General features: G+C 35.7%; 1 protein-coding gene across 1 annotated transcript in view; it reads right to left on the bottom strand.

Annotated features, from left to right (window-relative positions):
* LOC124622174 (MAP7 domain-containing protein 1-like) overlaps positions 1-18,489 on the bottom strand; it is a 262,531-nt gene that overhangs the window by 60,647 nt on the left and 183,395 nt on the right. Inside the window, exon 9 of the mRNA XM_047147822.1 lies at positions 2,960-3,098. Coding sequence (XP_047003778.1) covers positions 2,960-3,098 — 139 coding nt within the window. The remainder of the gene's footprint in view (positions 1-2,959; positions 3,099-18,489) is intronic.

Raw genomic sequence — 18,489 nt, 5'->3', positions numbered from 1 at the left:
AAACTGAAAACTGAATGTATACAACCCATGAAATTAAAAAATTCCCATCACTTTTTGATCACACCTCGTATAGCTTGCAGTTAGTGACAGCATTTTGTGCTGCTTGCTATTCTGCAAGGCCAAGTCTCCATGTTTGCATTATAGTCACTTTCCTGTGCAACCCATCTGCATTCATATGTTTCTCACCTGGACTATGTACCACTTCATAATCAAACAGAATGCAATGTAATGCCCACCTTGTTAACCTACTGGTGGGTCCTTCAAGCTTAAAAAACATTTGAGGGCTGCATGATCTGTAACTACTTTAAATTTTTTCCCATATATGTAATTCTGGAAGTATATATATCTGTATTTCAGACTAAGCAATTGTTTTTTCCGGAATAGCTCTTTTCTGCTTTGTTGAGTAGACCTAAAGTGCATGCTATTGGATGTTTCTTACCACTGATCTCTTGGCTCAATACAGGCCTAATTGTACGTGTCACTTGATAACACAAATTATTTCTCAAAGTCTGGGACTACTAAAACAGGGCTTGATGTTAGTGCCCTCCTCAACAACTCAAAAGCAATTTAACACTTCTCTGACCAGTCAAATTTTACCACTTTCCTTAACAACTGTGTCAGTGGTCACATTATCTACTTCTACATACTCCAAAAAGACACCATATGGTGCATGGCGTAGAGTACCCTGTACCACTACTAGTTGATTCCTTTCCTATTCCACTTGCAGATAGGGCGAGAGAAAAACGACTGTCTACCTGTTATATCTATGAAGTCCTTCTCAAATTTCCCACAAAATTTGCGAGTCCTAGAAATGAATGCAACTCTTTACACGACTTAAGAATTGAAAAGATGTGCACCAGTCTTGGGTCTGTCATGAATCCTTCCTTGCCGATTACATGCCTAAAAAAATTACACTTCTCAAGGCTCAAAGACAAACATGCTGCCCACAATCTTTGAAAAATGTCTCTTAATTGCTGTCTATGTTCATCCATGTTGTTGTGGTCTTCAGTCCTGAGACTGGTTTGATGCAGCTCTCCATGCTACTCTATCATGTGCAAGCTTCTTCATCTCCCAGTACCTACTGCAACCTACATCCTTCTGAATCTGCTTAGTGTATTCATCTCTTGGTCTCCCCCTACGATTTTTACCCTCCACGCTGCCCTCCAATACTAAATTGGTGATCCCTTGATGCCTCAGAACATGTCCTACCAACCGATCCCTTCTTCTGGTCAAGTTGTGCCACAAACTCCTCTTCTCCCCAATCCTACTCAGTACCTCCTCATTAGTTATGTGATCTACCCATCTAATCTTCAGCATTCTTCTGTAGCACCACATTTCGAAAGCTTCTATTCTCTTCTTGTCCAAAGTATTTACCGTCCATGTTTCACTTCCATACATGGCTACACTCCATACAAATACTTTCAGAAATGACTTCCTGACACTTAAATCTATACTCGATGTTAACAAATTTCTCTTCTTCAGAAACGCTTTCCTTGCCATTGCCAGTCTACATTTTATATCCTCTCTACTTCGACCATCATCAGTTATTTTGCTCCCCAAATAGCAAAACTCCTTTACGACTTTAAGTGTCTCATTCCCTAATCTAACTCCCTCAGCATTACCTGACTTAATTCGACTACATTCCATTATCCTCGTTTTGCTTTTGTTGATGTTCATCTTATATCCTCCCTTCAAGACACCATCCATTCCGTTCAACTGCTCTTCCAAGTCCTTTGCTGTCTCTGACAGAATTACAATGTCATTGGCGAACCTCAAAGTTTTTATTTCTTCTCCATGGATTTTAATACCTACTCCGAATTTTTCTTTTGTTTCCTTTACTGCTTGCTCAATATACAGATTGAATAACATCGGGGAGAGGCTACAACCCTGTCTTTGGGTCATCAAGCCCTGACGAAATTGTGCCTAATAAAGAACTAGTAAAGGTCTCCTACTTCTCTTTAAGAGTATTGGCTGGTTTTACTAGAATGACAGGGATAGTAACGCACAAAAACTCAATCCTGGTGCAGACAACTATGAGCTAAGTCCACAATTGTTCCCACCCCCCACCCCCAAGTAAATCATTCAATTCATAAGGCTTATTCTATCATTCCCTACTTGCCTTGAATTTCAGCCCACACACACTCAAAGGTATGGAAGTGGTGCAAATTTTTTTTTACCAGTTTGTGTTGGCAATATAGGGATAATACTTTATAGCAAGAACTCCGCAAGCAACAGTATGTTGAACCAATTTTATTAACACACTACTGGTTTTGTGGCTTACAGCCACATCATCAGGTGTATATCTAAACAACAAGAAATAAAACTGGTTCTAGATATAGCTGTTTTCAGAGTTCTTTATACAAAAGGTACTACCCCAGTTGCTGATGTCCCAACCATAGAGTCACTTGTAATGGGGAAACAACAGGTGGCAATGAGGGAAATTTTAAATACTATTAATTCAATAATTACAACATATTTTCCTATAAACTGGAGCCTACTTTGTGTGGAAAAATCAATACACTGTAACAACCAACAGTGGCTGTAAAACCAATAACAAGCATCATGAGCTAGAAGGTGAAATGAATATTTTTAAAATTATAGTGTGAACCTATAAATGAGTGATTACACTGGAAGACAATGTTTACTATTTCTCAGGCAAATAAGTTCAGTAATTTTCAGATTCTATTTTTACTAGTCTTGGAGAGAAAGAAGGGTATGGTTTGTAAATTGAAATATTTTTGCTTGTTTAGATCCACTGATACCTTATAGCATGATGTTATGTCTACATACATTATTTAGAAGAAAATCTTCATTTCATAATTGTATGTAACATGAATAATATGTGCCTTCTTCCATGATTATTTGGTGGACAAATTTTCAACAAACAACTCATTTTACGAGCAACTTCATAAAAAATGAAACATAGTAACACATCATTTACCAAGATAAAATATCAAACCTGCAATTTCTTTATTTCTTCGAGCCTCATTAATTCTCCTCTTGAGGTAGCCATTTGCGAATCCAATAGACCTGCTAATTTCTTGGGTGAGCCACAGCTGAACTCGCTCATCATTAAACTTGGAGGAGTGGAATCGGCTCTGAAATCATTTCAGCTGTTTAGTATACTACCAGAAACTGAAGAACCCATAGGGTTATACTACTGCATTTTCACAGCAAAAAATAAAAATATGAAAGTGAAAATAAAGAATAAAAAACTGACTTGCAAAGAACACAATTGTATGAATAAGACATATGCTTCTAATGCAATGAGAATTCAAGAATAAAGAACAACTCAGTTACAGATTATAGGTGACGAGTGTGATCCACAGAGTATGGGAAAAATGTGACAAGGCAGGTAGTTGGATGAATATACACTCCGTATTATTCTGAATCATTTGTAGTTTTTATCATATTTACAAGTGTTTCTCTTCCCACTGTTTGTATCTCCTAGAAACACTGCTACACATGACTCAGATGTATACATACCATGCAACAGCAAAATACATTACACCAGAACCACAAGCTCATGTTTAGTGTGCACTCTAAGCTAGCAACTAAAACATAAAGAGAATGGTCTTGAGCTTCTCTGGAAGCATGTAGATGACAGGATATGGTTTAGGTAGAACCTACGACTGGGTTCAAGGGACACAAGTATCAAAGATCTGGCCCAGGCACTCTTCTTTTCTCCTGTTGTCTTCCTCTCTCTTCACATGCATTCTGGTTGAATTTCTATTTATTTTTTCAAGTGTCTTTGCCTGATGTAGAAAGAATTTTCTTGAAAAACTAGCATTTCCTATCATATTTGCATTGCATTGAACAATGAGTTTTTGAGCTACTCTATTTCATTTAATCTTTGTAGCGGGGCTTTGAATTTCGCCGCGCTACACTCGTTCCCTCAGATAAAAAATATCTCGTCGCAGCGGTATGAGCGCTCGACGGCAGAGAAACTACCAAAATTGTTAACTTTTTTTGTTTTTTTTATTCCGCTTCAATTGTCTCTTGGTAGCCGTAGCTTAAGGCAGGCGTGATCGGATGCTGACGTAAAAACTTAATGGTTAATCTTGATCTGATTGTAATGTGTAGACATTGTGGAAATTATTAAGAAATTCGGTGGATGGAAGTAGCAAAGTGAATTAAATTGCATACAGTATCAAGATGATTTTAATTGGTATAAATTAGTGATCCCTGGACTATTACAAGATTTCGGAGCAGATTTTTTCACGCTGAAATGAAGGAGATTTTTGAAGACGTGGACGCCGCCCTAAAGAAGATAAGTTAATCTGGTAAAGGATGATCTCTCGTCTACGCCACTTCCTTCTGTCCGTTACATTCTGTTATTCTCTGTTTCTTTTCAATAACTTTTGTAGTGAAAATTGGTTTAACTTTTGCTCAAAAACGCCACAAGGACCACCCCCAACAATAGCTTTTTCGAATAACGAAGTCCGATAGCTTTTCTGTAATACAAAGTCCGATTTGCTTTTCATTCTTTCCCTTTTTCACGGTCTCTCTTCTCCCATTTTTTTTATTAACCACTACATCTTTATATAAAAACCATAGCTGTAAGGCAGATGAATTTTATAGAACAAAGAAAAATGATTGATTTCCCGTGAAATACATGCAAAAATGCAATTGTCACAATGTTCTGAAATGTTACCAGAGATATACACTACAGTGTCTGAATATTATATATAAAAACAAAGATGAGGTGACTTACCGAACAAAAGCGCTGGCAGGTCGATAGATACACAAACAAACACAAACATCCACACAAAATTCAAGCTTTCGCAACAAACTGTTGCCTCATCGGGAAATGGGAAGGAGAGGGGAAGGGAAAGGAAGTGGGTTTTAAGGGAGAGGGTAAGGAGTCATTCCAATCCCGGGAGCGGAAAGACTTACCTTAGGGGGAAAAAAGGACAGGTATACACTAGTACACACGCACATATCCATCCACACATACAAACACCAATAATAAGAAATAGTAAAAAGTCATTGACTTCAGGCAGCTTGCACACCACAATGCTTCTTCATCCATAGTTTTATTGGAGGTTACCTTCCACCTCTCTCAGATCTGACCCACCCAAACAGTTTAACATGCAATTTGAACTATCGTGTAACTAGGTATTTCAAATCAACTTGAAGTATTAGCAGACATGACAACCATTTCTAGTTCCAGAAATGTATAAGGCTATTCATAAAACGTATCCTGTACCTTCTGAGAACTAATTAATACTGAACCAATTGAATGACTATACCACACAGCAGGAATAATTAAACAATATGCTGCTATTCTAATTTGTATGACAGAAATGATTATCAACATAATTAGAGAATAGTTCAAAGAAACAGTTGTAAGGATAAAAACTCTCTCTTACATATGTTGATTTTATATTCATGTTGTGTAGCTTCAAATAAATAAACAAGCAGACTGAGCTGAGAATTAGAGTATTTTTTGTCAAGGAGACAATTACCTTTATTTCGTTTTTAGAATGATTTTGTCAGGAGTCAGCCAATGTTTGCTCCACTGAAAACGCAAGATAGTCAAAGACCCTAGCACGTGGCGAATTTTAGTGAAGAATACTGCCACACGAACAAAGTCTATGCTACAAAAACTGTCAAAAATAATGTTGTATTGGAATTCCTGTCCTTTTAACAACGTGAATACAATGCAGCCAGAAGATTCAATCAGTCAATTAGTGCTAATAAGACAGCGAAGAATATCAAGAACAAATACGGACTAATTATTATAAAAAAGAAGAAAATTCATGCTGTATAATTATAAGTAGCGCAGTGGAACTATACTACCCAAAGTTGCACAACTTTAAAACGCAAATTTGTTGCTTTGTGATTTGAACGTCACAAAAGTGATACTACCATACTTAAAAAAAAAAAAAAAAAAAAAAAAAAAAAAAATAATATATATATATATATATATATATATATATATATATATATATATATATATATATATATGCTGACCAGTTTTAATGTTGTAACAAGGCTTTATCAACTGAAAACTGAAGAAATACAGCTTAGCTATGTGTTAAATAATGAGCTGCTAAGCAAATAAACATCAAACATTCATACGAAGGAAATGAGAATTATATAGATGGGTCACAAATACAGTGTCCAAATATAAATATTTCGACACTACCAAATATTTTGGACAGTACATGAGCAATTTGTTGTGATACAATGAAGAGTTTAACAACTGACAACAATTTCCACACTTTGCAATGGCAGCAGCAACAGCAGCCGACAAATTCAACAAGACAAAAATGTGTCTGACGAGTGTAAAGTGCAGTGATTTTTTTGCAGTAATTGTTTTGACTGGAAAGGTGTTTGTATAAAATACGACATAGAAATTTTTAAACAGGAATGTAAGAACTATAGTCTGAACATTAGGTGAAGTGTAGTCGCAACCAACATATATACTCATTTCTGGATTCTAGACATATAGCTATAAACAAATAGCTTGACACAGCTTTAATAGAGAACAATCTCACCATGGAAGGGTTTATGCAGTTATTATTAGAGCAATTTGCCTTAATGAATAACAGATTTACAGAAATAGACAATAATTCACAAAAATTGAGAACAGAGTAGATAGCATCGATAAGAAACTATGCTTCTCAACTTAATGGCAGAATGGGCAGGTTGGAAAAATGATTAGACTTAGGATTCAATGAAGTTGCTGAACTGGAGAACAGCTGGGTATCGTGGAGGACAAAGTAGAGGGCAAACTGGAACATGTACATAAACTAAAATCTTACCTAGGTAGTTTAATACAAAGAATTCAAATTTTAGAGGGAGATTTACTGCACACTAAAGACATCTTACAGAAGACTACAAACAAGAATATTAATGTAATACGGTATCATCTATCATTAAGGAATCCGAACCAACATTACAAAAGCTAGACTTAAGGACACAAACAGTAAACCTATGGAACCTTTTTTTTTTTAGAATAAATCCATACCTTCCATAACCACAGTCATAGGTGATAGACTGTCAACAGTTAATAATAATGACCAATTCTTAGTTACTACTAACAATGTACTACAGATTAATTATAAAGGACAAGAACTAACAAGAGAGGTTGTAGATCTGATAATGACAGGTAAGTTAGTAAGTAACAGTTGTGATGATTTCAGTACTTTATTAAGTAAAGGAATAAATCACAAGTTTCTGAAATTCACGCCATCAGGAAAGATACACCCCATTTTATTTTTGAAATCATTTAAAGGTATGTTACCAAAAAACCAGAAACATGGACAGATTATAATCAAATAAGATTTGTCATAAGCCATATGATGGATGTTGGTCCGCAATGGGGAACGCTACTATTGGAAAACTTTAGAACTTACCAAGATTTGAAATTGCCTTCAAATCAAAGTACTGGAGACATCGGGAATGAAAAAGTTATGGCTGTGAACTGTTGTGTTTAAAACCATAGAATAATAACTCTTGGAAAGTATACAGGAATTTTGCTGAGCGCACATTAATAAGGCTAAGTACTTAGATGATCGTAAATGAGAGAAAATTTTGTTAAATGTAGTTTTCAGCCTCCTCCCACGGAGAGTAAGAGACAAACTTTTGGACAAAGATTTGAGTAATGTTAATAATTTACTAGAATATTTAGAACAGAGAGACACAATTGAGAGACAATCAGAGAGGTGGCAATCAAATAACAACAGCAACAACGCTCACTAACACAACATGACAAATGGGTGTTACAATAGAGGACAATGGGGGACAAGAGAAAATAATGTGAGTATTCTGTACAGAAGGTCCAGTTGTCAAGATGATAACAGAACAGGATATAGGCAAGGATATGGTAACAATGATACAGAACACCAAGGTACAATATTTAACAATAATATTGCTAGTTTAATAAGATATTACACTGAAAATACATTAACAGACGACCTCTTAGAAAAAAGAACACAACCTGTTAAGTAACATTTTCAACCAAAACTTTAGCTTGCACACGGTTACATTAGATTTTTCAAATGAGCTCAGTATGATTTCCTTATGGACAAGACAGAAACACAGTCACATTAAAATATGATCCAGTGACTATTCGAGAGGTGAATCTTACATCAGTAGCAGGAGCTAACCTAGTCACTGATGATGACAAAAAAGTACATGATAACAACCTACTGGTAAATCAAGAGGATACAGTTAACAAGATGAGTAGATCAGAAAATCTCAAAACAAACAAGAAAAAGAAGATGGCATCTTTATTAAGTAGTCACATACATGTTTTTCATTGAGCCCACGACTTATAAAACACTTTGTTTCTACTCTAAAGATTAAGCCACACAATACATTCTATACAAGACCATATTCCATACATGTTCCTATGAAAATGCAAGTACAAAAGGAAAGTGACAGGATGATTAATCATTGAATCTTCTGAAAGTTGCTGTAACAACCCCTTAGTTGTAGTCAAAGAACCGATAGAGTTGTGAGACAAGTATTAGATGCAAGATGTGCTAATAAAATAATTGAACCTGAAAGAGAGAAACCACCTACAATAGAAGAAATGTTAACCACATTTACAGGGGCAAGATACATCAGCACAATGGATATCAGTGATGGATATTTGCAAATACAACTTCGTAAAGACTAGAAAGTAAACAGTTTTTCTATTTTAAGGACGATCATACCAATATCAGGTTTTACCTTTTGGACTAAACGTTCCAGTTTTCGTGTTTACAAAACCCTGGGCAAAGCCAATGACTTAAGAGATAAGATTTTAATTTACATTGATGGCATTGTAGTTGTATCAACTAAATGGAACAAACACTTACAAATGCTACACGAATTTCTAAATAGACTGATATCACAAGGAATTACAATTAAACTATGAAAATCACAATTTGTTAGGAATGAGATGAAGTTTTTGGAACACACAGTGAGTATGAAAGGAATAAAACTGGGTCCACATAGACTAGATGCTACTGAATTCTGTCCAGAACCTTCAAACAGAAGGCAACTAAAGTCTAATTTAGGAATGGTAGAATTTAATAGAAAAATTTTTCCACATGCAGTACTGAATGCACCACACTTATTAAAATTATTAATAGCAAACACATCCTGGAGTTGGGATGAACATTGTACATAGTTTAACACTATAAGGAAAACTTAATAAATTCACCTATACTACTTCGCTCACACTTCACATTACCATTCCAACTATCAGCAGATGCATCCAACTATGGTCTGGGATGCTGCATATTTCACGAACACATGCAGTACACAGTAGAGCACAGGAAAATAAGTAATTATACTATCAATGAAAAAAGACATTACCTGTAGCGTGGGTTTTCACAAGTTTAAATACTCATTGACAGGCAATGAAACAGTAATTCATAAAGACCATAATGCAATAATCTTCCTAATAAACTGCAGACTTTTACACAGTAAACTCACTAGATGGTCTCTGTTTTTGAAGGAATTTAAATTTTCCATTAGGCACAAGAAAGTAAAAGACAACTTTGTACTAGGTGCCTTATCAAGACCATCTGTTGACTTACAATCAAACCAGGATGTAAAGGGCAGAGGAACATTTGCTACATATTTCCTGAAAATTGATAAATATGAAAAAGATATTCAAACACTCAGTCATATGTTAACAACTCTACAGCAGCAAAATAGTAGTTTAAATAGACACATTAAAGGCGTACAACAAAGCAACTCAGATCAGGATGAAAATTAGAAGATACGTGAAGGAATTTTGTTTCATAAGAACAACAAAACAGATAAATGGTTACTATGCACCACCAAAGATAGCACTGAATTACTTACTTGGTACGTACACTTAGGTTATGCATACTTTGGACTACAGAAAAGTACCATGGACATGAAAAAGTATTGATACTTCAAAAACATGAATCGGCAGGTGAAGAAAATACTATACTCCTGTGAGATATGCCAAAAAGTAAAAATAAATACTTCAGAAGTACATACATTGCTGTATCCCTTTGTTCCACAAGAAATTAGGGAGTTAGTGGCACTGGATTTCTCTGTCCCAATGCATAAAGGCTGGGGAGGAATGAGATACAGCCTGGTCATTTTAGAATGTTGGTCAAAGTTGTACCCTCTAAGAAAAGCTACAAACAATAGCATAGTAAGTAAATTGTGAGGTCACTATTTTAAACAAGTTGGTAAAAACTAAGAAACTGTTAGTGGACAATGGGAGCCAGTGTACATCCAAGAACCTCAAAGAGTTTTTGGTCAGGCAGAATGTAAACAATATTTTGATCTTGCACTACCATCCACAAAGTAATCTGTCAGAAAGGATTACGCGTGAACTGGGGCATTTTTTCTGAGCTTACTGTGTGTCTAAAGTGTACAAAATTAGTAATTGAATTGGGATTAGTGTTGAATGAATTGCCACACTTGGTCACTAAGGTTTCATCAACAGAGTTAATAGGACAAGAAGTAGAAGGGGAAGATTTCCTGGAATGATATGTGGCCAGAAGAAAACTCTGTCCTCCAGTCAATGTCAACAAAGAATATTAAAGTAGGGATGACTAAAGAAGCTGAAAAGGATATGAGAAAAAGGCACCCCTATATTATACAGAGTGGGAGGTGTAGTCTTGGTCAGAAGTCGCAAGAGAAGTGACAAGTGTGGAAGGACAACGAGCAAGTTTTACCCACTGTAGGAAGGGCCATTCATGATAACCAGGATACCACATGCAATGGCAGTAATATTAACTGACCCAACAATCAAACAACCAGCAAAGAAAAGAGCATGTATAATACCCAGGATTTATGACCAAACAGAGATTAACCGACCATCCTCTTTTTTTCAAAATTGTCGGGTGTAACAAGCTTATCAGGCAGTTTTCAACAAATTAAATAATTTGGAAATAGCAGGGTTGATATAATGATGGTAACCCATTGTTTATAACAGTGGGGTAGAGGTAAGGCTAATATATGATGACACTACTATGGTATTAATAAAATGATGTATGTTGTTTTATGTGCCCTCCCTGAGAGGCAGCAAGAGAAAGGTGATTACATTATGAGTGAAGATGTTGAGAATGTTAGAACTGAACTACTCTAAAAATGAGGTATTAAATTGGACAGCAAACCCATGAAGAAAAACAAAAAAAAATTTTTTTTCTTCCCTATAAGGGTTCCAATATTAATAAAGGTATTTGATATTGCTGCATGTGTAGAGTTAGTTAAGTAGCAGACCCTAGATAAGGAGTCTGTTCTCAATTATGAGGTTGTCATGCATGCTTTAGGATGTACATTATAATGAAAGAGAGGTAAAACGTCTACACTAGTATTAACTATGATAGCATTAGGATTGAGTAGTAATTAAACCTTTCCTCAGTTCCTCCACATATAACCATGTTACAAGTCAATAAATATTATTTCTGACTTAGAGAAGTTTTATCAGGAATGGGTTATGACAAATTAACATTCACGCAACATAAATCATTTATGACATTTCATTTCCTATTGTATAAGACATTTTATTTGGTTTTGGGCGCGATAATAGTGAATTTTATAATGGCAACTACACTTCATAATGTCACCACAAAAAGCATTATGCAAGTCTTTGCATGCAAATCCAAACTGAGATCCTTGTGTTCTAATATTTGTTTAATGTATTTACTATGTAACTGAAGTATTTAAAGTGATACATTGACTGATCAACTAAGGTTGTAAAGGTACAAATGTTTCGGACTACGACTGCAGCAGTTTGTTACTCCTGAAAGGCGTAAAAATGTGAAATAAATAAATAAAAGGTCGACTTACTGTCTTCAGAGACAAACTGAAAACTTAAATGATGAGTCCAGGGTGTTCATAACTTGAGTTATTGTTTTACAATATTGTAAAAATATTTCTCTCTCATGTATGTTTGTCTGCTTTTCTTTTTTACTCCCTTTCCTGCTAGTTCATTCACAAGGGATTGCATGTGTGAGGGTACAAAGTCTTCCTTACGTATGTTGATTTTATATGCATATTGTATAGCTTCAAAAGGAATCCTGTGAAAACTGTTAAAGCGAAATCGAAAAACTAAACGAACCCATTTCAAGTTTACAAAAAGTTGTAGATGTTCTAAGACGTGAGATTTCGCATATAACTAATGAAAACTGTGAGCTGAAGAAGTTGCGCCATATTCTAAATGATAAAACAATAAAGCCACAAAACGGGAACCTGGTGAGTTATGAGAAGCGGAAAGGAAGCGATAGACAGGCATCAAAGGCAGCAAATGAAATTATAATTACAGATAAAAACAGGTACAGTGTTCTGTCGAATAGTAGTGATGCCTGCAATAAGGATATGCAAAACGCTAGTGAAGTGATGCAAGACAGTGAAACAACGTCAGAGTGGATAAAAGTGTCGCTAAAAGGTAATCCCTTGTCCACTAAAAGAATAACAAACTCCGTAAAATCTGTCACATTTTGCAATAAAAACAAATACGACGTTTTGCAACAAAGTGAAAATACAAATAAACAAAAACCGACGTGTGTGACAAAGAAGAAAGAATCAAAAGTCGACGCCTTTGGAGACAGTCACGTCAAAGGAATTTCTCAAGAACTGCAAGTAAATAGTAAATCGACGACAGTCACAGGCATGGTTAAACCAGGTGCTGGTTTCAAAGAAGTGACGAAAAACATTGTAAAATATAACTATGACAAGCAGGACAGTGTTGTAATCTGCGCAGGAGCTAAAGACATTTATGAAAACAATGCTATGAAAACGTATAAACAGCTCTTGAGTCTTTTGCTAGTACTGTCAAATACAAACATTTTACTGGTGAACTTTACCCACAGGCATGATTTACCTGAATGGTCATGTGTGAATAAGGAAATTCACAAAATTAATGCGAAACTTAAAAGTAGTTGTAGGCTATTCAGCAATGTGAAATTAATTGACTCAAGCACACTTGACAGAGAATGTTTTACGAAACATGGGCTTCACCTTAACAGAAATGGAAAGGCCAGGTTAGGAAACTTAATAAGGGAAGCAATTAAATGCAATTACAAAGTGACAGCCACTGAACTGGGATGGTATAAATCTCCAATAGCAGAAACACCAGCAAAAACAGGAGCAGCACGCAAATGGACCATCCAAAAAACAGTAGCAACAGAAGAACCTACTACTGAACCAACATTAGCAGCAGCAGAACTAACAACAGAAGCAATAGTTACAGCATCAAAAACCAACCAACCAGAATCATTAGCAGTCACAGCAACATCAGAAGCAGTAGTTCCAACATCAATAACCAAGCAACCAGAATCACTGGCATTCACTGTAACAGGACACAGCAGCAGCAGTGGTAATAGGAGCAGTCATCACACCAGAAGGAGGCAGCCACCCTTGAGAAGCCAGGATTTTTGCTGGGGCAAAGCAGTGAACAACAGCACATAACAGGGAAAGAGATAAATGCTTGCAAGCAGAGGAATCTACAACAAGGATTTTTGGTACCCGGCCTCAGTTACAAGACTAACATAAGGCAGATACCTTCAGATACACCAACTTCCAAGTCTAACTGGCAACAGACTCACCTCCACTGTCATCAACAGAAGAATAACCATGCCACCAGCTCATCTAAAGGATTTTTTAGCATCAGGTCTAAAGGGAAAGGCGCCACCAAGATAAGTGAAAACAAATGCCTAACAGTGTTTCACCAAAACATTCAAGCCATAAAGAACAAAGCACAACAGCTAGAAGGAGAATTGGAAAATTTTGATAGCCAAATTTTGTGTATCACTGAACACTGGTGCAAAGGGAAGGAAATTGAACACATTGCATTAGCCTCATTTGACCTTGCATGTTACTATAGCAGAATTTCAATGAATGGTGGAGGTTCATGTATCTATGTAAAAAAAGGTATGTCATTTAAAGTTAGATATGATCTTTTAGATCTAGGTGAGGACAAACATTTCAAACTTTCCGCTGTTGAAATAATAGGACCTGGCATAGCAAAAAAATTAGTCATATTTTGTGTGTACCGCTCTCCCAGTGGAGACATTGATATATTCTTCTCAAAACTGAATCAAAGCTTAGACAAGGTTTCTGGACCAAAAGCAAATGTAATTATCTGTGGTGACTTAAACATTAAAATGATGAAGCCTGATAAGGCTAGCAACATATATGTGAATATTCTAAGCTGTTATGGAATATCCTCCCTGGTTAATTGTCCAACTAGAATAACGAAAGAATCCTCCTCATCTACAGATCATGTAGCTACAGATATTGATAGTAAAAAATGTCATATTGTTGTCCAAAACCTGGGCCTATCAGACCACCTCTGCCAGATCTTAAAAACTAACATTCATGTAGAAACTCCTCCTAAACTTTGTACATACAAAAGAATGTTTTCCAAATCAGCCCTGTATCAGTTTAAATCCCAGCTAGAATATGAAGATTGGAGGGAAGTCTATGCAGAAACCAATGCAAATCAGAAATTTATCAAGTTCATGTCAATTTTTAAACTCAGATTTGAAGAGATGTTTCCCAAAACTCTTTATCAAATTAAAACTAAAAGAGAAATCAATGGGTGACTACAGGTATCAAAAAATCCTCAGAAACTCTTAGATATCTCAACTCCATAAAAAATAATCAATCTAACCCAGAAGTTCTGCAATTCTACAAAAAGTACAGGAAAATATACAGAAAGGTGTTGCTAGCCGCAAAAAAACTTTCAAACAACAAAATATTACTTGAAGCTGAAAACAGGAGCAAAGTAGCCTGGAAAATCGCCAAACAGGAAACATCTAACTCTGCTAAAAAGGACCTCAATTCACATATTAAAAGCAAAGATGTACCAGTAGGTAACCCTAAAAAATTAGCTGATTTTGTAAACTCATATTTCAGTAGTATTGCAAAAAAATTACAGCAGAAATTTCCAGATACGTATGATTTACCTACTCAGAACCAGCCAACAAACTCAATGGTGCTCTTGCCAACTACAGAAAGGGAAGTGGCACTAGTAGTACACCAACTAAAAAATAAAACTTCAGTAGGACTTGATGAAATCCCAGTCTGCTTAATTAAAGATTGTATAGACTCCATAAAGGGAACATTAACAGACATAATTAATGAATCTTTCGAATCTGGATACTTTCCGGAGTACCTAAAACAAGCAGAAGTTATACCTATCCTTAAAAACGGAGATGTGGAAAATGTAGAGAACTACAGGCCGATCTCTATACTGTCTATCATTTATAAAATAATAGAAATACTAGTCAAAAAGAGACTGCTAAATTACCTGAATAAATATAATCTTCTTTCCAATGACCAATTTGGTTTTAGGCCCAGAAAAGGCACACAATCTGCTATAGCACAGTTCACTAAAGTAATTTTAGAAGCACTGGACAAAGGTGAAAATGTAAGTGGTATCTTTTTAGACTTGTCCAAGACCTTTGATACAGTTGACCACAAAATCTTACTTCATAAATTAGGGCAAATAGGAATAAGAGGTGTGACAAAGAAGTGGTTCAAATCATACTTGGAAAACAGAGTTCAACGAGTTGAGATATCACAAGTTTCAAACAATTCCCTTATAAAACACCTGTCTGACCCAGAAAATGTGAATATAGGCGTCCCACAAGAAATTAAAGAAATAAATGAGCCCCTCACTTTCAGACAAAAGCTTAAAACCTTTTTAGTAAGTAAAAGTTGTTATACTGTAAAAGAATATTTAACATGGATGTAGATTATTAGCAACATATGACATTATCAGCAAAATATTATGTAATTATAAATGTGTGTATGACTAGTTATAAAAACTACACAAATATGATAAACCTGTTTCATTGTAAATGTAAATGTGTGCTCATGTGTTGTAAACTGACGACATCCATACAATATTTATTGTTCCACAGATGAATAAATAAATAAATAAATAAATAAAAAATAAAATCTACAACCAGAATGAGCTGAGAATTAGAGTTTTTCTGGTTAAGGAGATAATTATTTTTATTTTGTTTTTAGTATTATTTTGTTTTTGTAGTCTGTGGTTCTTGTATTCTTGTCTGAGATATTCCTTTTGAGCTAAGGGCAGTACAGAGCTGACAAAAATGTCAACAGGATATACAATTGTTTCAGGCGTGAGAATGAGACTGGTCAGTCCTGCTTGTACATATTCATCTATGTTTATGAAGAATTAATAAATTGTTATTCTGTATTTGAGGAATGGTGCTATTCCTTTAGTAGAGTAGTGTGATACAAAATAAAAAAAGATTCTGTCAAGAGTCAGTGACGTCTGCTCCACTCAAGATGCATGGTAGTCGAAGACCCTTGCACAATGAAGAAAGTCAGTATTTTTTCAGATTTTGACTTTTATCTCTTATTTACAGCAGAAACTGTAATCTTTCAACATGTTGCTGTAGTATTTGCCTCATTTCTTGTAATTACCTATAAATGGCAGCCCTCAGGCAGGTGCAGGTGCATGTGCAAGAATCTCAATTAGCAATTGGGCAATAATTACATAAATTATAAAGGCATATTGTATCTCTGGCCATCTCCATGCATATTGTAAAAGCAAAAGTAACTATTTTATTGATACTTTTGAAATCATGTACAGTGGATGTGATGATGCTGAACATTTGACCACCAATGGCTGTCATGTAAGAGGAAGCAGCAGTAAACAGCTGTAACAGAAAGTCAGATTATTTTCTGCAGATGTTCCTGTATCTGAAGAAAGCATAATGCATGAAATAAAGAAAAGCAACATGGGAAGATGGTTGGAGAGAAAACCCTTTGATCAATATGGGGAGGGGAGTTCTTTCAGTGACTGCTACACTGGGAAAATTCACACTATTTGAGGATATGCTTATTTAAAAAATTTGTAATTTTGTGTATACTGAATCCATCTCAATGAGCCTATTTTTGTATGAACATCTTATTGGTACCATAAAATTAAATAAATTCAATGCTGAAGTGGACTTGTTGTCTATGATATTAAATAAAGTGATATCAAATGAACAAAAGACTAAAAAATACATCACACAATGTAAGATAAATACATTTGTAGACTTAACAGCACAAAAACTGGTTGGTAGAACTCACAGACAATGTTAAGTCCTGTTCAGAACTGACACAAATGAAATGTAATATCTCATTTTTCCAGTCAATGTTGAGGTAGTGAGAAAGAGTAAATTTATCTGCAGCCCCTCTCTCCAATATTGTTTAAGGATCCTCTTCCAATAACACTACTAGTGTGGTTCACTAACACATCCATAAAAAGAAAAAAACTGTGCCTAAATATTTATCTTTACCCTGAGATTATTTAAACTCCTATTGCTGAAGAAGTGTCTGGGTTCAAAGGCTCTAATGCCAGTGCAAGCAGTAAACAGAGTACTGTCAGTAGTACCTTGCTTGTTGTAGAGAGCTTTCAGCACAGTATTTGTGAAGCACTTGTGTATTCTTGGTACATACCCAAGTGATAGAAATAATGAAGAAAGCAGCTATGTTCAGAATCTCACAGGTTTGCATTCCAAAAATAAAAACAAATAATACGTGAGATCTCCTTTCTCTCAAAGGAATACTGAGGTGACACCAAGGACAAAAGATGCTCCTCCAAATTCTTCCCAAAATAAAAAATCATCTGAACCCCTCAATTGTACTGTTCCATGTTTTGATGGACCACAGCCCATATGCCACGTTCATGTACACACGGATACCTATGTGTGTTTTCTGAAATACCTTCTTCTTTGAGGACACATCTGTTTGTTTGTTTGTTTTTCCTTCTGATTCAGTGCAGGTGCATGACATATGGCCTATGGTCCATCAGAACATGAATCAGTACTCTTCAGAGATTCAGATGCCATAAACTGAGCCTTTATTTCAGAAAGAAGTTGTGGATTCATCTTCCCTACATAGCAGTTGCTAATAGTGATGACACTGGTGGAGAGTAATAATAATATTTGTAACATCAGTGTCGCTATTATTTAATCTAATGTGTGTGTAGAAATATAGTTATGGTGGGAAAATGCAATCTATTGCACAACACCAGGTCACAACTAAACTGTATGTATTAGGGAGAATATGAAGAGGAGATATTATGGGGAAAAATGTCCCGACTGTGTTCTATATCCATATGAACAATGCACAAGATGTTTCCTTTAAACAGAATACACAGTCATTATCAGTACATACATTGCAAAATATTTGCTGGCACTCTATATATAAGTCAACTGATAATGTCACAACTGTCTGTGGAAAGGGTTACAGGTTTGCATCTAACCCTTTCCACACAAAATATACTTTTCCACTGCTTGCCCGATGGCCTTCCCATGTGGACTGTTTACCATTTAACTGCCTGAAAAGAAAATTCCAGTCAGAAAAAGGTGCAGATTACTGTCTGACCACACCAGCAGCCAGCAATAAATCTGCCATAGTTCAGGGAGACACAGTTAGAACAGGCAAGCCATAGGAAGTTGTGTAAGGCATAACAGAAAGGGTCGGCAGGCCTGTGTCCATAATTTAATGAAAAGTGAAATGCTTATCACAGTG

Source organism: Schistocerca americana, chromosome 1, assembly GCF_021461395.2.
Source record: "Schistocerca americana isolate TAMUIC-IGC-003095 chromosome 1, iqSchAmer2.1, whole genome shotgun sequence".
In the NCBI taxonomy this organism is placed as follows: domain Eukaryota; kingdom Metazoa; phylum Arthropoda; class Insecta; order Orthoptera; family Acrididae; genus Schistocerca; species Schistocerca americana.
This window is presented reverse-complemented; position numbering and strand designations above follow the sequence as displayed.